Source organism: Balaenoptera ricei, chromosome 20 (assembly GCF_028023285.1).
Source record: "Balaenoptera ricei isolate mBalRic1 chromosome 20, mBalRic1.hap2, whole genome shotgun sequence".
Lineage (NCBI taxonomy): Eukaryota > Metazoa > Chordata > Mammalia > Artiodactyla > Balaenopteridae > Balaenoptera > Balaenoptera ricei.
The window spans coordinates 25,895,864-25,912,990 of record NC_082658.1 but is presented as its reverse complement, the minus strand read 5'-3'; the positions used below and the strand labels follow the sequence as shown (position 1 = coordinate 25,912,990).

Sequence of the window (17,127 nt, the reverse complement as noted above, 5' to 3'; positions counted from 1 at the left end):
CTGTGTTCTTCAGCAAGTTTTATTTTTGGAGGGATTGCCAGGGATCTGCTTAAACACCTACATCCTCTAGATAAAAAAAGAAGCTCTATATGTTAATATAAATGTTTCAGACATTAAAAAAAAAAAGAAGCTCTCCCCTTCCCCCCACTCCTGGCCAGAAATTTGAGGGAAATGCCCCCTCTGTCTGCTCCCTGCTTGGACCTCAGGACCCTACATAGAGCCAAAGACAGAAGGTTGGCCTGGGACCAGAAGGCTGAAGCTGGGTGCAAAGGTGCCATGCTCCCCATCCCTGATAGCCCTAATGGGGCCATGGAGAACCAGGGGTACCCCCTTTCACGGGTTTCGAAGATCTAAAAGCCAGAGAGTGTCCCAGTGCAAGGCAGCCCACAGCAGCTGCATTAGCCTTCTCCGGACTTTTTCTCAGCTCAGATGTATCCAGATAAAAGTGCCCGGCGGCTCGCTCCCACACACCCCTGACAAATGAATGTCATAAAGTTCCTTTCCTGGGGGTGGGGAGATGGCTGTCTGAAGATACCCAGTAGTGAAGTGGCCCCCCCACACACGGGGCCCTCCCTTCAGCAGTAAACACCCCTCTTTCTTGCCCCCTAAATTTCCAAGGGCACTGAAAGAACCCACACAAGCTTTGTCCCCACAAAGACTCAGACACTCCTGCAAATAAAACCAGGCACCCCGGACTGCAAAGACCTTATTGAACGGACCCGAGTGCCCCTCTTCAGACACCCAGCTGGTCAGAACTTGATGCAAAACCAGGCTAAATTTCCTCCACTTATCACCCCACAGTCCTGCCGGAGGCAAGGTTTCCTTCCCCCAGTTCCAAGCCCCACAATTGCGAGGGGAAAAGCAAAAACTGGAAGCGACTTACTGCGGGAGAGCTGGGCCTGGGCTGCTGCCACACCACCGCCTTCTGGGCTGGGAGAGCGCTCACCTACCTCTGCCCCCTTCCCCACCACTGCGAGCAGTTAAAGTGTCACTTAACATTCTGGAGAATGTGAAATATACCGCGCGGTGTCAACTCCCCAAAACCATAAAACTAACTTTATGGACCTCACGTGACTTTCTCGAGCCAGTGAGGGGTATCTGTCTGACTTCTCCGCGATTTTTACGATCTAACTTCAAGATAAAACCCCTATCCATTTGACATCTAAATGTCATAGCGACTTTTGGGATAGTTTGCTATGGACAAAGGGGGACAAAGTCAAGGGGGAAGGGGGAAGGAAGGCCCAGTAGAGCCACCAAGACCCTCAGCTGCCTCCTCACCAGCTCCCCCTCCCCCCACAAGTCCTGTAAGAAGTTGGGCCAAGCTGGAAGGGATTGACCGGGTAAGTGTCCAGACTTGACTCTTGTGCTCAGGGTGGAGGCTGACTTGGATGGAGGAGGACTGGCCCCTGGCCCTGAGCCAGTCCAGTTGATGGGGGAACCAAGGGTCTTCCAGGAGGGACCCCAGCTCCTAATCAAGAGGGCAGGTCACTTGGGCCCCTGGAGAGAGGAAGCCCTTGATAAGTGTAGAGAAGACTGAGGGTGAGAGGAAACCTTTGAAATTGAGCTGATTTTTTTTTTTTTTTTTTTTTTTTGGCCTTAGTGGGTGGCAGAGCTGAACTGGGATTTGGACCAGGGGACAGTGGCGCTGGGCAGGCCTGTATCACTCCCAAAAGGCCAGGAGCCTCCTGCTCAGGACTTAGGCCCAAATTACTTTCCGCTAAGCGGTTTCCAGAGACTTTTTGGCCAGCTGGTGGAAGGCCAGGGTGGAGTCCAGCTCAGCAAAGGCTTGCTTTTTGCCCCAGCCTTGCCCCTTGCCCCAGGCTCATGTGGGGTTTCTGGGTCTCTCAGCCCCCCAGGCATGAAAGCCTGTCCCCTGGCCCAAGTACCGCTGACCAAGCAGAGACATAGGTGGTTGAGAGGGGCTGCTGGTGAGCATCCTGCTTTCCCTTCCCTACACCCCAGGTCTATCAAGAATGGTCTAGGGTGTGCCCGGTGATGGGAGAGGCAGGCCCCAGAGAAAAGACAAGTGGAAGGGCAGTGGAGGAGGGGAAACATTTATTTGACTTCAAGGAAAGCTACAAACAAATACCAAAAGCGAATCACTGAGACAGGCCCGCCCGGCAAAGACAGATTTCACATGTAGCACAGCATCCACTCGCTCACTACAAATGGTCTTGGAAGTGAAATGGGTAGGGAGGAGAGGCTAGATCTGACCCAGACTATCCCCATATTTACAAGCTTTGGGCCCTCTATGCCAGACCCATAGATTCACAGAGAAATACACAAGACATTTTACACTGAGGATTATTTTTGTTTCCGGATGCTCCAAGACCAGGCCTTGTGTGGCCTACCCAGGCGGCAGGAACTTAAATCTCATTATTTACCGGCCCTCTTCTCAACATCACCCCTTTGGTCCTCCCTGGTCCCCTCCCACCCCAGGACCAAGTCTTGGGAGACTTGGGCCTGGGAGTGGGGAGGGAGGAGGAAGAGGAAGGTGGAATGAGACACAGTCATGGACTCCGGTCTCCGAGGCCAGCTCAGCTGGGCCCGGTGCTGCGGCACTATCCGACCTCAACTGCTGCCCCTTTTAGAGAAGTTTCTAGCTGAAACTCAAAATACAGAGATCATCCTTTTATAAATAAGTTAGAAGAACACAGATGGGGAGGGGAAAGTTCACATTAAACATGCGAGTTTCTTTTTTTCCTGGGGGAAGGAGTGCAACCACAGACACGAACGTTCAGAAACACTGGCGGATTTGGGGTGAGCAGAGGGGAGTGGGGAGCATGGTGGGAAAATAATAATTATCATTATTATTACAATAATAACAAGATTAACCAGTCCAAGAGAGAGGGAGCCACAGGAAGACTTAAGACCAAACGAAAAATCGTAGCACAAGGCCCGGGCGAGGCAGGCTCGTGGGAACCGGTCCCCTGCGGGCGGCGGCAGCGCGGGGAGGCTTGGAGGGGCCAGGGCTGGGAGCAGCACGGGCTCTTGGGCCGCCCGGGGCTCCTCCCGGCGGGCTCAGGGCTGGAAGGCGCTGCCGGCTGTAGCCAGGCTCATACTTTTCAGTTTGTTGTCTTTCTTCCACTTCATGCGCCGGTTCTGGAACCAGATCTTGATCTGGCGCTCGGACAGGCAGAGCGCGTGGGCGATCTCGATGCGCCGCCGCCGCGTCAGGTAGCGGTTGAAGTGGAACTCCTTCTCCAGCTCTAGGGTCTGGTAGCGGGTATAAGCGGTCCGGGCCCTTTTCCCGTCCGGCCCGGTCATATCTGGAGCAGACAGAGCAGCGAGGCAACGTTATTCCGGTTAAGGGAGGGGGCCCTGGGTGGGAGGGGGGCGTAGAGCAGGACCCAGGCGTCCCCGGCACCCAGCTCACCGCAGCTCCAATTCTCCCCACTCCAGATGCCCGCATCCGAGCTCGCTTTCTGCACCCCTTTCTCCTGCAGCCCCCACTTCTGCCGGCAGCGAATGCGCCCGGCTTTGTCTGTTGCTCCCTCCCTGTGCCTCACCCTTCGCTGGGCTCAGGCGGTCGCTCACCCCGGGAGGGAGGAGAACGGTTGCACTTTTGCCCTGGAAGGCTCATTTTACTGCTCGCCCCTCCTCTGCTAGAAACAGTCTCAAATTTTCGGGGGCAAAGCAGGACCCTTCCCCACGTTACATAAACCTCATCCTTCATCCTAAAGCTAGTTCAAGCTGGGCAAATAAAACCTAAGGCGAATCTGGGAACAAATTATTAAAAATACTCCTCCCCAAACCCCCAGCTAAAGACCTTCTTTGGCTCTGTCCCCCGAGCTGTGAGGACCCTCTTAGAGACTTCTCCCCCTCTGGAGAAAAGAAATCTATATTTGAGGAAAAGCCAAGTTCTCCTCGCCGCCCCCCCCCCCAAACGCGGAGAAGGAAAGCCGAGAAGACAAAAAGGGGAGCGAGAGCGAGAATTACCATGGCTGATGTGAAGCTTCCTCATCCAGGGGAATATCTGCGGAGTCTGCCCCTCGGGCGCGGCTGTGGAGGTGGCCATGGGCTCTGGCTGCGCCCGAGCTAGGCTTGGGCTGCTTAGCTGGCTCGCCGCTTCCTCGGGCTCCGAGGACACGCTGGCCTCGTCTATTTCGGTGAAATTGGCGCTGGAGCTGGCCGGGGTCGCCTGGTCGGAGGGGGACGAAGCAGAGGGCTTGGCGCCGTGGCTGTCGCCGTTGGTGCAGGGCAGGGACTCGGGCGAGGACAGGGAGCAGCTCGACGCCGCTTGCCTGAAGCGGGGCTCCTGGGAGGGCGCAGGGAAGGCGCGCGAGCTCTCGCCCACCGCCCCAAAGTGGCTGGAGGAGGCCGAGGAGCGGTTGACGCTGAGGTCCATCCCATTGTAATTGTAGCCGTAAGAGCCGGTGTGCATGGCAGCGGGATCCCTGTAAGAGCCGCTCAGAGAGCTGCCACTGCCATAATTTAGCAACTGATAGTCCGGGCCATTTGGATAACGCCCCGAGAAGGAGTTTACAAAGTACGAGCTCATTTGGGTGATTTTGGAGGGCTTGATTTGTGGATCGTGGTCGTTATAACCCTGTGCTTCACGATTTATGATGTATTAATGAATTATAGCGATGCACTGTACTTCGTTTTGCTATGTATGCGGCCAAATATGGGGGGGGGGTGGAAGGGGGATGGGGGGGCGTTAGGGAATCACGTGCTTTTGTTGACCAGTCGTAAATTCTCGCTGATGACCTCAAGAGGTAATTCATGCTCTATGGTTACAAATAATGACGATCCGAGAATCGTTAGGGCCGATTCAATGCGAGCCTCCGAGAGAGGGGGAAAAAGGAGAAGGGGGAGAAACAGGGAGAAGGTTGGCGGCGGCCTCTGAGCAGAGCGCGCCACCTCCCGGCGAACGGCGGGAGCGCGGGCCGCAGACCGCCATGGCGGCGACAGCTGCCTCCCTGCTGGCTCCGTGCAACCGCGGGGCTCGAAAGAAACCCGGCCTAGGCTCACCCAAAGGGTTGAATCTTTTAGAGGAGAAACCCGATTGAGCCTTTACCCACCTTCTCGGGAGTGGAGTTCGTCTGTGCATCGGTCCTTCTCCCTGTCGTTATTATTATTATTATTATTATAACAACTCTGGATAAGATGACCAAAAATTGAGTTGCTCTTCCCTTACTCGGGCTTTGCAAGTCTCCGAGTTGGGGACGGAAATGGGGGAGAGGTTGGAAGATGTCTGTGAAAAACAATGATTGCAAAGGGTTTCCCCTGTGAGCTCAGCCTGGCCTGCTTCCTGACCGGGATGCAGTGGCCCATCCACAGCATCCAGGCCAAGCCGGTAAGGCTAAGCCGAGGGTTCGAAGGAGAAGCCTTCGCTTCTCCTTGTTCCCTTAGAAGTTTGAAATCCTCTTCCTGACCTCTTCGTCATCCTTAGCCCAGGACATAAGAAGGGCAGAGCAAGACAGGGACCCCAAAGGAAGAGGCCGGCTGGGGCTAAGTGGCCTAATTGCGAGAAAAATGGTGGAGGCGACCGCGTCGGGGGCTGGGGTTTGGGTGTAAACATGGTCCTGAGAGTTTGGGACCAAGGCAGAATCCTTTCGCCTTCTCACCAGCTGCCCGCTATTGCCTTGGGATGCCCCACTTGAGACCCCTTGCTGGCATCTGGGTAGTTTCAGAATTTGCCCAGCGGCCCACTCCTTCCCAGGAAAAGGGTTCCGAGGACCCGCGGCCCCTTGCTGAGCGCGCTGGGCGGCCAAAGACCGCCACAGCTGGGCCCCTTCTGCCAGGCGGCTATTTTCTTTAAAAATAAAAAAGGGAGAGAGAGGGAGGAGGAAGAAAGGAAAACAGTCTCCGCAGCTTGCCGCCTGGGTGAGGGTGAGGGTGGGGGTGGGGACAGAATGGGTCGGTTTTGGTTGATGGGATGAGACCGAACTGCCCTATCACCTGGCCTCCTGCCCTCAGGTCTCCAAAGAGCGGGGGAAAGTCTTGCCCTTCGCCCAGCGCCTGCCAGCGGCTTCACATTCCCCTACTTGTCGCTGAGCTACTACTTGAGGCAGGAAGGGGTGCCGGGAGCCTTCAGCTGAGGGCAGAGAGATAGATACCCGGTGGTCCCAATTTAGGCCAGGAGCCGAGGGCCAAGGCCGGCGGAGACCAGGCCATGTAGGCAGGCCAAAGACCACGGGCCTTGGCGATCCTGCGGACAGAACAGCGCTGCTGAGGCACTGAGACCCGCCTGGCTCAGTCTCTGCAAGAGCTCCCGGCTAGAGGGCCTCGGTGGCGTCCCTCGTGCCACGGACAAACGAGGAAATGCTAGAGACTGAGAGGGAAACGGCCCTTCTCAGTCCCCCAATTCCGCACCAGGAGAGGCCGTTGTGAGCCTCAGCACTGGCGAGGCGAGGCGCTGGAGCCTGGGCCGAACCGCTGTAGCCTTTATCTCAACTGTAACTTCCGAGCCGCATCTGGCCCTCTGGGGCCGACCAGGGCTCCTGCCTTTGCTGCGGAGTTTCCGGCACGGGGACGCAGGGGTGGCGGTGGGGGTGGGGGAGTGGCAGGGGAGGAGCAGAGGTGACCCGGCAGCGAGGTTTTACGTCTTTATTATTATTATTATCATTATTAATAATATTAATATTATTACCGAAGTATTTCACGTCCAGAGCTAAGACAAGACTACAAACACAACACATAGAAAATTAATAAAATAGAACTTTGTTTTCTTCTGAGGCTCCTCTTCTTACTTCTAGGTAGTATGTGCTCTTTCCAGTGGCTTTGGGGAGGGGCTGGGAGAGAGGTCTGGGGTCAGGGAGTCTTCGAGGCCCCCGCTGAGGGGACTGCGAATCTACCATTGAACCGTGCACGGGGGACATGGACGAAATGAGACGCGACACGGACGAGAGCATTTTGCTCTGCTTCCAGGAAACATCAAGTGAGTCCGGTCCTCAGTTCTCACGGGGGAGCCTCTTTGGGCTCAGGAGGTTCCACGGGGATGGAGGGGGCGCTGGGGTGCTGGCTGGGCTCAGGCAGCGCGGCCTCCCAGCGCCCAGCGAGAGCTCTGCGGGCGGGGGCGTCCAGGAGAGCAGTGGCCCCGCCTGTCGCGCGCTGGAGAGCAGGTCCCCAGGCTCCCCGCCCGCAGAGCCTTCTCGGGGCTCTCCGATGCCCTTGGCTCCCCAAAGGCCTCTCCCTTCGCGTCCCCCCGCCCCCTTCCAGCGCCTTCATTCGGCTGGTTTTTCTTCTTCCTCCTCGGCACTGAGCTGAGACGCGCTGAGCAGTTTGCTCTCCTTTTTCCACTTCATGCGCCGGTTCTGGAACCAGATCTTGATCTGCCTTTCCGTCAGGCACAGGGCGTGCGCGATCTCGATGCGCCGCCGCCGCGTCAGGTAGCGATTGTAGTGAAACTCCTTCTCCAGCTCCAGTGTCTGGTAGCGCGTGTAGGTCTGGCGGCCTCGCCGGCCACTGGGCCCAAAGGAGGAACCTGTTACGCAGAGAGGAGATGCTGAGGCCTGGGGTCACCAGGGCCAGAGCCCCCCTCCCCCACTCGACCCTCGAACGGGGACTCTAGCCTGTCCCGGGATGCCCTCCACTCTCCCTGTTTCCCTGCCCCCCACCCTTCCTCACTCCTCCAGCGCCCCCTCCAGATTCCCTCCAGGTCTCCTAGGCTTATGCCTTCTGTCTAGATTCTTGGTAGGGGGATGGGAGGAGCAGTTTTAAATCCCACCTGAGCCTAGGGGGAGGGGCTGGGAAAGCACTGGCTAGGTGTGTCTCTTCCTAGCCGCATCTTTTCTTTCCATCCATCTGGCTCCCCCACCATCCTGTGATAGATTCCGGCCCTTAATCCGTAATGACGTAGATCGATCCGTAGTCGGCATTAAGGGCGCCTCACTTTCGTGTCCCGTTAATGGACATCAATTTGGGACTTAAGGCCGACAAATAATCCAACCTGAGATCCCGGCGCCTGCTTCTCCTTCTGTTCCCCTCCGCCCGCTCCCTCTCTTTCTTCTTCTTCTTCTCCCTCCCTCCTCTGACTACCACCCCTTTCCTGGTGCCTCATCTTTCCCCAGCCCCCGACCCCCAGGGAAAACCAGTCCGGGACAGACTCAACCCTCCCTCGCCAGCGTCACGCCGCCCCTCTTCCCATGACGCACTCCGTTTTTAATGAACAGTCTTGGAGTGGGGGATCGGACCAGAGCTGGGGGCGACAGGGAGAGCCCAGCCAGTGACTGCGGCCCCTGCCCGCCTCCCTGACCCAGAATCCCGGCTGCGGCCTGGCGCTCCGGGAGAACCCACTCGTTCCCCCTGACTCGGAGTGCATCTGGGACTTTGCAAACTTTGCAACTCCTGAGGGCGAGAGGGCAGCGCGGGAGACCGGTGCAGGCGCCCAATCTTCCCTAAGCTCCGACCCGAGACGCTCTCTCTGGAGGAGAAGGGGGTGCTCTCTAGCTCTGGCTCCGGGAGGGGGTCCCGTGGGGGTCGCGGCGGCCGCAGCAAGTCTCACTCACTGTTGCATGAATTCATCCGCTGCATCCAGGGGTAGACCGGGGTGGAGCACTTCTGCTCCTCCGCCTCGCCGAACACGCTCTTGTCCTGCGCGCAATCGGACTTCCGCGGCTCCGGGTGGAAAGGGGGCGGCTCGTCGGCACCCGAAAGCGCGCAGGCCGACTCCTTCTCGCGGTAGAAGGCCGGCGCCGGCCCGTAGTCGCAGGGCGCCGCCCGGCCGTAGCCGCTGCCGGCCGGCGGGTAATAGGAGGAAGCTGCAAAGCCCTTGTCCTGGCCGGGCCCGGGCCCATAGGGCGCGGGGTAGTGCCTCAGCGGGTCCGCATAGCCCGACGAGTAGAGCGGGAGCTGGCCCAGGAAGGACTCCTGCCCGCTGGCCAGAGTGACGGGGAAGGTGGAGTTCACGAAATAGGAACTCATTGGGAGGGGAGGCGCGCGCGGCCGCTGCTGCTCCGCCGGGTTTATGATTTGTTGTGTTTTATAGTCCGAGCGCCGCGCCTATTAGTAGTATATCTGAGATTGGGTTTTAGCTGAGGGGGGATGGCGAGGTGCCAGTGAGGGCCAGAAGGAAATACAACCATCTGATCCAACACTGACCAATGGCAGAGGCAGGAATTGTCAAATAGCACCCAGGAGGAGCGCAGCCCGCGCTAGGGACCCGCGCACAAACCTATCAACCTTTTTTTCCCCTCCTTCTTCTCCTTCTGCTTTCTCTCTCTCTCCCCAACAGCACAACGCGTCCTGTTCCACCTACGTAGGATCTGCGAAAGAGGAGTCTGTGCCTTTGAGGGAGGAGGGAGCACTTGGACTGATACCACCCCATCCCCCAGTGATCAAATAAATATATCCCTCCCCTCCCCACGCAGAATAGGAAAAAGTTAATTGTGTTTTCAGAAAAGTTAACCCCTGCCTTGCTTGGGGTTAGGCAAGGCAGGGGTTATTCCCTCCAGGGAAGGTGGGTAAATGTCTCCGAATCTTGAACCTCAATCTCCTTAGAAGAGAACTAAAGGAGAAGGCTGGTTTCTCGGGTTTTGTACTGGTAGAAGGGGAGAAGAGTTCTCCACTGATCAGCATTGTTTTCAGAAAGCGAGAAGCAAAGAAGAAGAAACCCTCTCCTTCTCAGGTTTTGAAAAACGTTTTTCCTGTTTCTCAGATCTACTCCATCTCCTCCAAGCCTGGGTTTATTATTCCTGCTTCTCTGCAACTCTTATGGTCTGAGAGACAGGCCAGAGCCTGCTGCCCAGAGGACCCAGACGGCTGGGAAATGGGAGCAGGGTCTGAGGCTAAGCTTCTCCCTCTGGTTGTGCAGCTAGGCTAGGAGCTTCTGGGAAGGCTACCGCTGCCGCTGCCCAAGACATCTTGCCTGGTTCTAGTATGTACTGCTTGCTCTTGGCACAGGAAGGGGCACCGGGAAGAGGGGGATAGGGAGAGGAGGGGTGAAAGGCATCCTCCAACCTAGGTTGTCTGATCCCTATCCTGCCTGCAACCCTCCCTCCACCCCACCTCCTACCCCAAAAGACATTAGAATATACTGGGCTATAGATTCTTAGGAATCAAAGGTGTTTCAGTAAGTCTGGGTTCAGGGAAGAAATTGTTCCCTCCTCCAGTTCTGGGTCCTCAAACCCTCCTGATATTGGAGACAATCAGAGACCAACGGGAAGAGAGGAGCCCTTGCTCCTTTTCCAGGTCTCTCCAGAAGCTGACAGTTCTTTTTAAAATTAATTCTTTCTCAAGACTTGGTTTTTGTTTAGTTTTATAAGGAGGGAGGGGGTTGGGTCCTCCTGGGGTTGCAGTAGGCAGCTTACAACTATCATTCCATATCCCCTCTCCAGATGCTCACTACCCTTCTGTTTGTCTCTCAGCATCTCTACAATCCCTACCACATCTCATGTTTGTATCACCAGCTTGCTGCCTACAAGCTTTGGTGTGAGAGTGTGTACATCTCTGACTCTCTCTCTCTCTCTCATCTAAGGAAAATGAGCATTGGAGGCAGGCTGGAAGACTCAGCCATGGTGTATTTTCAACATTCTAATGTGCACATGGAGGCCAGGCATAAAGGGTGACAACCTTCGGACCTGGGGCCAGGAATGGGCCAGGGTGGGAGACAAAACCTGATGATGAAGGGGCTGGGCTGACCCTTCTCTGACTTGTTCTTTGGGCTCCTTTTTATGGGACAATTCTGCCCACTGAAGATGGCACAAGACATTAGGAAAAGAGGTAGAGGGCTGAAGTTGGTGACCAAGGGTGGGAACTTGGTTGCTTGCAAAGTGGCCTCCAAGGCTCCCTGAACTCAGGACAACTTCTGGGCTGCAACTTCATGGCTAAGTGGCTATTCCCAGTTGTCCCATCAACCACTTCCTAGCCCAACTCTTTGGGAGGTTTTGTCAAGATTTAAGAAAATAAACTCAAGCCTCCTAATGACGGAGAGTCATAAGTGCTCTAATCCAGCTGTGGTTAGGCCCACTCCTGGAGAGGAATGGGGAACATTTGGGCTGGAGGAGCAAGGTGGGGAGAGTGCCTTGTGTACCTCCCTCCTCCTTGCTACTGAGGTGGGGCCTTGGGCCTCAGTCCTCTGTGCCTCCTCTCTGGCCACAATGTCCGCATACTAGGACTGGATGGTGTGGGCTTTTCCATGAAGCCTGGATAACATAAGATTTGGTGAGGGAGGAAGTCTTCCCCTGTGACAGAAGCACGAGAATAATCGCCTTATCTTTAGAGTCATAGCCCCAAATTAACCTCACCTCTGCAGGTTGCCTGTCGTGAGATGGAGCCGCAAAGGCAGAGCCTGGGCGCCTGGAGTCCGGCATGAAAGGAAATAGCGCCTCATCGCTCTTATCTAAGCCCAGAGGTATTTATGAGCGTTTATTCGTCTGATCCGTTTGTTTGGGAGAAAGAGCAGGCAGGCAGGGCCGGGCCAGAGGCCGCCTGGCTTCTGGAGCCAGATCTCTATGAATCTGTCTGTGGTTCCGTCCACTGCCGTCTGTCTGTCTCCAAGGGGGAATATGTAAATACACAGTGGGCACAGCCATCGGCAGGTCTGGGGTGTCTCCCCCTGCTCAATGAGGAAGTGTGTGTATGGAGAGATGGATATAAATGTGTACTAAGTCTTGAGTACACAACAGAAGGATTGCATAGAAATCTCACAGGCAGGATTTATAATTGTAATTTTCTGAGCTGTGACTCTGTGGTCCTGTGGACGTACACACATTCCAGCTCCCAGAGAAAAGTGTAAGTTGTGTTCAGCTCTGGAGTAAAATTCTCCTGCACCGGTAATATCAGGGAGGATATTTGCCAGTAGGTGTGTGGAGGGGAGGGGATTGAGACATTGTCCAGGCTTCCCACTTCCTCTCAGCTGCAAAGCTCCCCCCACCCCCAGCTCTTAGGACTGTGGGCACCTTCCCCCACCCCACTCCCAACTGTGATTGGGGTGGGGTGAATTCAAACATCTCAACCCAGTTCTTCCCCTAGACTCTGTGATTCTCTGGTTTTGGGGAACACAAATGTTCCCAGAGGGAGCAGTGTGGCCTCTCCCACTCTTTGAGAGCTGTTTAGAGAGAACATTGCCTTAAAATTGGCCAGTCCAAAGCACAGTACAAAGACATTTCCATTATGCAAATGAACGGCATCTTCTCTGATGGAGGGGGGAGCAGTGACAGTTCAGCTCCCTCTCCCCAGGTCCTTGGGCACCCTAATAGTCCTTAAGGGTTTCAATCCTCTATACCAGCCGCCTTCCCCTCCCCATCTGTCCTTCGGATTGTCCACAAGAAAAAACCTCCGAGGGGCCCAAGACCTTCGGAGAGTGCTCCCTCGGGGCCTCCGGCACTGGGCCGGGCCTTCTAGCCGCCAGAAAGTCACTCTCTGCTTAAGAGCTGAAAGGGCTTCTCCTGCGGCCCAGACTCGCGAGGCGCCAAAGGCTCCGGGCCGCAGCCCCCGCGTTTGCCCCCAGTACCGCTGGGCCCCTCGACCTCGGCAGCTCCTCCAGCTCCGGGCCAGACCCTACTAACACCTCGGCCTGCCTGGCACCGCAGGCAATTTCCTGGAGCCCCCGCCCAGGAACTGGGGCCACAGCACCTTGAAAGGGGCGGCCAGAGCTTCCTCCTGCGGCTTGAAAGCCCGAGCTAATCAGTAACCCGTGAAACAGGGGCCAATATTCAAACTCGGCGGCAGCGGCGCGTACCCCCGCCCTCGCCACCCGCTTCTGGGAAAGCAGTCGCCTTAAGCGGGTGTGAGGGGTCCGGCAGGAACGGAAATTACAATGGTTGGGTTCCTTACTGATTGATCCCCACTCCCACTTCCCGTTTTTTCCCAAAGCATATTTGTGTCGATTTCGCTTGAAATGATCGGGAATGGGGAAGGGGACCCACACTCACTTGCAAGACACCAACAGTTTCCAGAAAACTCGGCTCAATTCCTTCACCACAGACTCAAATGGCCAAGAAACTGGCAAGACCCACCACCCAACCCGGAGAACACAGACTCGGTTTGTCTTTTGACAACCGAGTGGAACTGCCCGGGCCAGCGCCTCCCCTGCGGGACCCCCCCCCACCCCACCCCTTAGCCGAAAAGAAAACCAAATAAACCTTGAACAGCCTTGGCCTCGGATCTCCCTAGCGGCCCTGGTGATCCCCTCTTGATCTTGGAGGGGGATAGCGGGGAGAGGGCTCTCGACTCTGATCCCCCAATCCTTTGATTCAGGGCCCCCTGCCCGCGGGATGAAGTATTAGTCCTTTTTAAATATGCCCTAGAAAAAGCCGCTTCCCTCAGCCAGCCGCCAGGTTTGGAGCTGGGATGAGGCTGACAAGGGGGAGGCGACGCTTGTTCTCCAATGCACACGCGGGCAGGCGGGAACCAAGATCCAGCGGAAAGCGTCAATCTGGGCCGACGTCCCCAGAATCCCGCCGAACCAGAGCGGCGGGGGCTCCAGTCGTCGGGCATGGTTCAGGCAGTGTCGCGGGGCATTCGGCGCCGAAGCCGCATGTCTCCAAACGGACGGTAGATGGCAGCAAACCGCATAATTTGGGTCAGAGCAAACTGTCTAAGGGATGATTTATACCCCGCCAAGACTACAGGAGAAAAAGACCTTTAGTCTGGGTGAGTTTGGGGAATTTTTCCTTTGAGAATAGGCTCTTAGTGCCGTGGGTGCTGGCCGAGAACTTCTCTGGCTACGCAGCCTAGGAGTCCCTTCAGACACCCATTCCGGGCCTGCTTCGAGGGCATCTACCTGTGCCTCCAGGGGCCCCCCTCCAGCGCCACAAGTGGCTGCTTCTCTCTTCTCAGCTCAGGATTGAGAGGGCCAATATCCCCCTACACACACCCAGACCCCACAATCCCTGGGCAACCAGAGGCCCGAGGCTGAATGCTCTGCGTCTGGTCTTTAAAAGGAGGAAAGCAATCACCTATTCCTGCAAACCAAACTAAATCACAGTCTCTCCTGCCCTCCGCGCCCTAAGTCCCTTATCGGTCGTCTGGCAGCTTCCCCAGAAGCCCTCTGTATTTTTAAGTCCTCACCTAGCGACTTGTGCCTTTTTCAACCCCAGCAGCTACTTTAGGAATCTCGGCCTCCCGCCCTACGGTTCTTCTCCCCCGGTTCTTCTCCCCCCTACCCCCGTCCCCGGAGGCCTGGCTGGGGAATGAAATCAGGCGCCGGAGGGACAGGATTAGCTGTCTGAGCTCAGTGCCAGGCAGCTTTCTGGCCCGGACACCATCAGGTCCCCTAATGGGATTTTCTTTTAATTTTATTTTTCTCTTTTTTGTTTTTGTTTTTCTCTTTTGTTTACACGCCTAAAACAACGTGTTAAACAGCTTCTTCACAATCACCACATTTGGATCTAGGAAAGTTTGAAATGTTTCCACATCAAGACACACACGGCAATTTTCTCCTCCACCAAAATCCATACCAATAAAACACAAGTAATAGAACCAATATTGCACAGAAATCAACAGGCTAAAACCTACCGCGTTAAAAATCACAAAATTGTCTCCCTGCAGAGCGAGGCTCCCTCCTGCGGGAGTGGCGAACGACCTGGGCATTTTCAGGCATGCTTCCTGGGAGGTCTCCCTCGATTTGGGTGCCTCCACCCACAGCCCTTTAATTTCAGAAATATCTCCGAAGGGAGATAATGAGTATTTCTCTGTGAATTGTTCTTTCTGTGTCCCTCTAGACGCCTCCTCGCCCTCGCTGGCTCTGCGAGATTCCAGGCCCTCCAGAGACCAGGACGTCCCTCAGCGCCACCGCCCCTTGTGCCAGTGCTGCCGGGAAACCACCGATACCCGATACCCGCACCGGGCAAGAGAACTGCGCGGGGGCAATTGGGGGAGGCCGGAACAAGGGAAGGATGGTGGGAGGGGGAGGGGGCGCAAACCCACAGAGGCCGTCGCAACCGGCTTCTGCCGGCGTCCGAAGCCCAGACATCCCCATCCTCTCTTTTGCAGCCCCCTCGCTTAAACCTCTCCTCCCAGCTTAAAAAGGCTACTTAGAGCTCGCCTCCGTGGCCCCTTTCGGTTCCTCTTCCCGTCTCCCTGCCTTGCTCCCCCTCCAGGAAGCAGCCACCCCTCTCTCGGCCACCGAATGTCCTGGGAAGCTTCTCCCTGCAGCGCCCAGAGGTGGGGTTCAGCCCCGTCTTGGGGGGGAAAGAGAGAGACAAACCCAAGCCCCACCCCCTATAAAATCGATGCAAAAGAATAAGAAGAAATTGTAGAATCTCCCTTACCTTTGCAGAGCTTGGGATTTCTTTCCTCCGATTGAAGGGGGTGGAGAGAAAGGGAAAAAAAAAAAAAAGAGAGAGAGAGAGAGCGTTCGGCTTCTTCTTCATCTTCCAGATAATATTGTCCCAACCTGAGAGCCGTTGCTTCCCCTTCTCTGACTTGGGAAGAGAGGGTGTTCGCTTTTCTGATATTTGCATAGAAAATGGAGTAAGTTCTGGCTTTGAAAAATGGTATCAGGTTGTAGTCCTGGGCAGATTGTCCATTTACCCTCCATTATGACTAAAATCCCAGATCAGCAAGCAAATTAACTTAGAAATTAAAATTATTTTTGGTTTTCTCTTTTGTGTAATTCCCACCCCTCCTTCTCTCTCTCTCTCTCTTCTTTCCTCTCCCCCTCGCTTTTCCTCTCTCTCTTTTGCTTTATCGAGCTGATACTGAAGTATAAAAATATCAAGAGGCTGGAGCCCTGAAGGACGACAGTGCTCCGACCTAGGTGTGGTGTCCAAAAGAATGCTGCATTATAACCACCAGGGAAATGATAAAAAGTTCATGTTCACGATCGCCCGGCCACATGACCGGCGCTGGCCAATCGCTGGATTCAACCACTCATAAACTTCTATCACAAAGTTGTAAATTTTCATAAAACAACAAGGAATTTATTGCATTTCTTCATGGCTGCTCCACCAGCAACGCTTTTCTCAGTCGCCATCTTCTTTTCTTCTCCTTCTCGATTTTTGGGGAAACCCCAATCTGAGAAGGGGTGCGATTTGGGGTGTGGGGAATCAGGCGGAGGAGGCACAAGCATCCAGCTGGGAGGGGGGTTCTTTTTGGAACCTCTCTATTCTCACAGGAGCTCTGTCCCCCTCTTCTAGTAAAAATTCACCCCAAAACCTCCACACAGGGACCGTTCTAAGGCAATCTGGGGGTGAGTTAGGAGCAGCAGCCAGTGTCCAGAGCTACCACTTGCATCAGGGCAAAATGAAAGCTTCAGTGCCCCCTTTCCCACCTCTGAATGCCCCCCTCACTCCCAGCACTATAGATGGCGGGAACCCCACCTGTGAAGCTTGTAGCACTGCAGGTGTGGGGCCCTAGATCTCCTAGGGCCTACTTTTTGCCCCAAAGAGGCTAATGGGGGCCAAGGCGGACACTCTAGCCACTGGATGCTTGCCTCTGCACCCCAGAAATTGGAGGAGGGTAAAGCCGGACCCTTGACTCTCCCACCCACATGTCCACACGCCCAGATTCCCAGGGACAATTCCCTGTGCTCTGCGGGGGGGGGGGTTGCGGTCATTAATGAGGGAACTGAAGGTTTAGGAGCCTTTTACTTACAAATTCAGATTAAACAGATTCTCCTAAAACACGCTTCCTTCCAACCCTCTTCCCCTTCTCTGTTCCAACGCCCGATCTTTAAATTTAAATAATCCAGGGTTTATAATCGAATAGATACTAAAAATCAACTCCGCAGGTCTAGCTACGTAGGCACCGTCCTCTGGGTATTTATCCCTCAATCAAGGGGGTGTTTTGGAGACAAACAACAACCCAGATTCACCCCAGGTTTCCCAGGTCCCCTGAAATATGCCCGAATTTTGAATTGAGCTACCAGCGCCCAAATGCAGGAAAGGAAATAACCTCCCCCACACACAAATGTTTTTCTTTTTTCTCTTTCTCTGTACTCCGGAGAAGATTCCAGGTTGCCGGCAGCGCGGACAGCAGGCAGAAAGGCTCAGAGGCAGCCCGCGGAAGGCGGGCGGCCGGGCTCAGAGCAGCAGGGATGCGGCCACAGCAGCCGGGTAGTTCGCACCGCTCAGCTTCTCGCTATCGGCGCTCATTTACTTCCCCCAATTTCAAGTTTTACTTGGGTCGCTGGGTCAATTTAGAATGAGATAAATTAAAATAAATGAAAGTAAAATAAATTGCAATAAAATAACCGAATAGCTCTTGCGGAAAATGTTTGCCGACCGAGCGGAAAGCCAG

The 17,127-nt window shown here is 55.2% G+C and overlaps 2 protein-coding genes and 1 long non-coding RNA gene across 3 annotated transcripts; 1 reads left to right on the top strand and 2 right to left on the bottom strand.

The window, feature by feature from the left end:
* The first annotated feature begins 1,152 nt into the window (after window positions 1-1,152).
* Window positions 1,153-14,772, top strand: LOC132355867 (uncharacterized). Its single transcript, XR_009499709.1, has 3 exons — window positions 1,153-1,340; window positions 11,198-11,296; window positions 14,610-14,772. It is a non-coding gene; the product is annotated as an uncharacterized LOC132355867 (long non-coding RNA).
* On the bottom strand, window positions 2,039-4,785 carry HOXB5 (homeobox B5). The gene is made up of 2 exons (XM_059908426.1): window positions 3,940-4,785; window positions 2,039-3,269 (listed from the first exon to the last, which is right to left on the bottom strand). Exons 1-2 carry the CDS (start codon window positions 4,499-4,501, stop codon window positions 3,022-3,024), a joined length of 810 nt encoding a protein of 269 aa, XP_059764409.1. The 5' UTR covers window positions 4,502-4,785; the 3' UTR covers window positions 2,039-3,021.
* Window positions 6,539-8,978, bottom strand: HOXB6 (homeobox B6). Its single transcript, XM_059908428.1, has 2 exons — window positions 8,454-8,978; window positions 6,539-7,429 (listed from the first exon to the last, which is right to left on the bottom strand). The coding sequence occupies exons 1-2, from the start codon at window positions 8,866-8,868 to the stop codon at window positions 7,170-7,172; spliced, it is 675 nt and encodes a 224-aa protein (XP_059764411.1). The 5' UTR covers window positions 8,869-8,978; the 3' UTR covers window positions 6,539-7,169.
* Window positions 14,773-17,127: the final 2,355 nt, after the last annotated feature.

Bases quoted from the DNA above. Each gene is read 5' to 3' on its own strand.
- HOXB5 (XM_059908426.1), bottom strand. From the start codon at position 4,501: ATGAGCTCGTACTTTGTAAACTCCTTCTCGGGGCGTTATCCAAATGGC. The intron at 3,270-3,939 runs GTAATTCTCGCT...TGTCTGCTCCAG, and splicing joins GAAGCTTCACATCAGCCATG to ATATGACCGGGCCGGACGGG.
- HOXB6 (XM_059908428.1), bottom strand. From the start codon at position 8,868: ATGAGTTCCTATTTCGTGAACTCCACCTTCCCCGTCACTCTGGCCAGC. The intron at 7,430-8,453 runs GTGAGTGAGACT...TCTGCGTAACAG, and splicing joins GCGGATGAATTCATGCAACA to GTTCCTCCTTTGGGCCCAGT.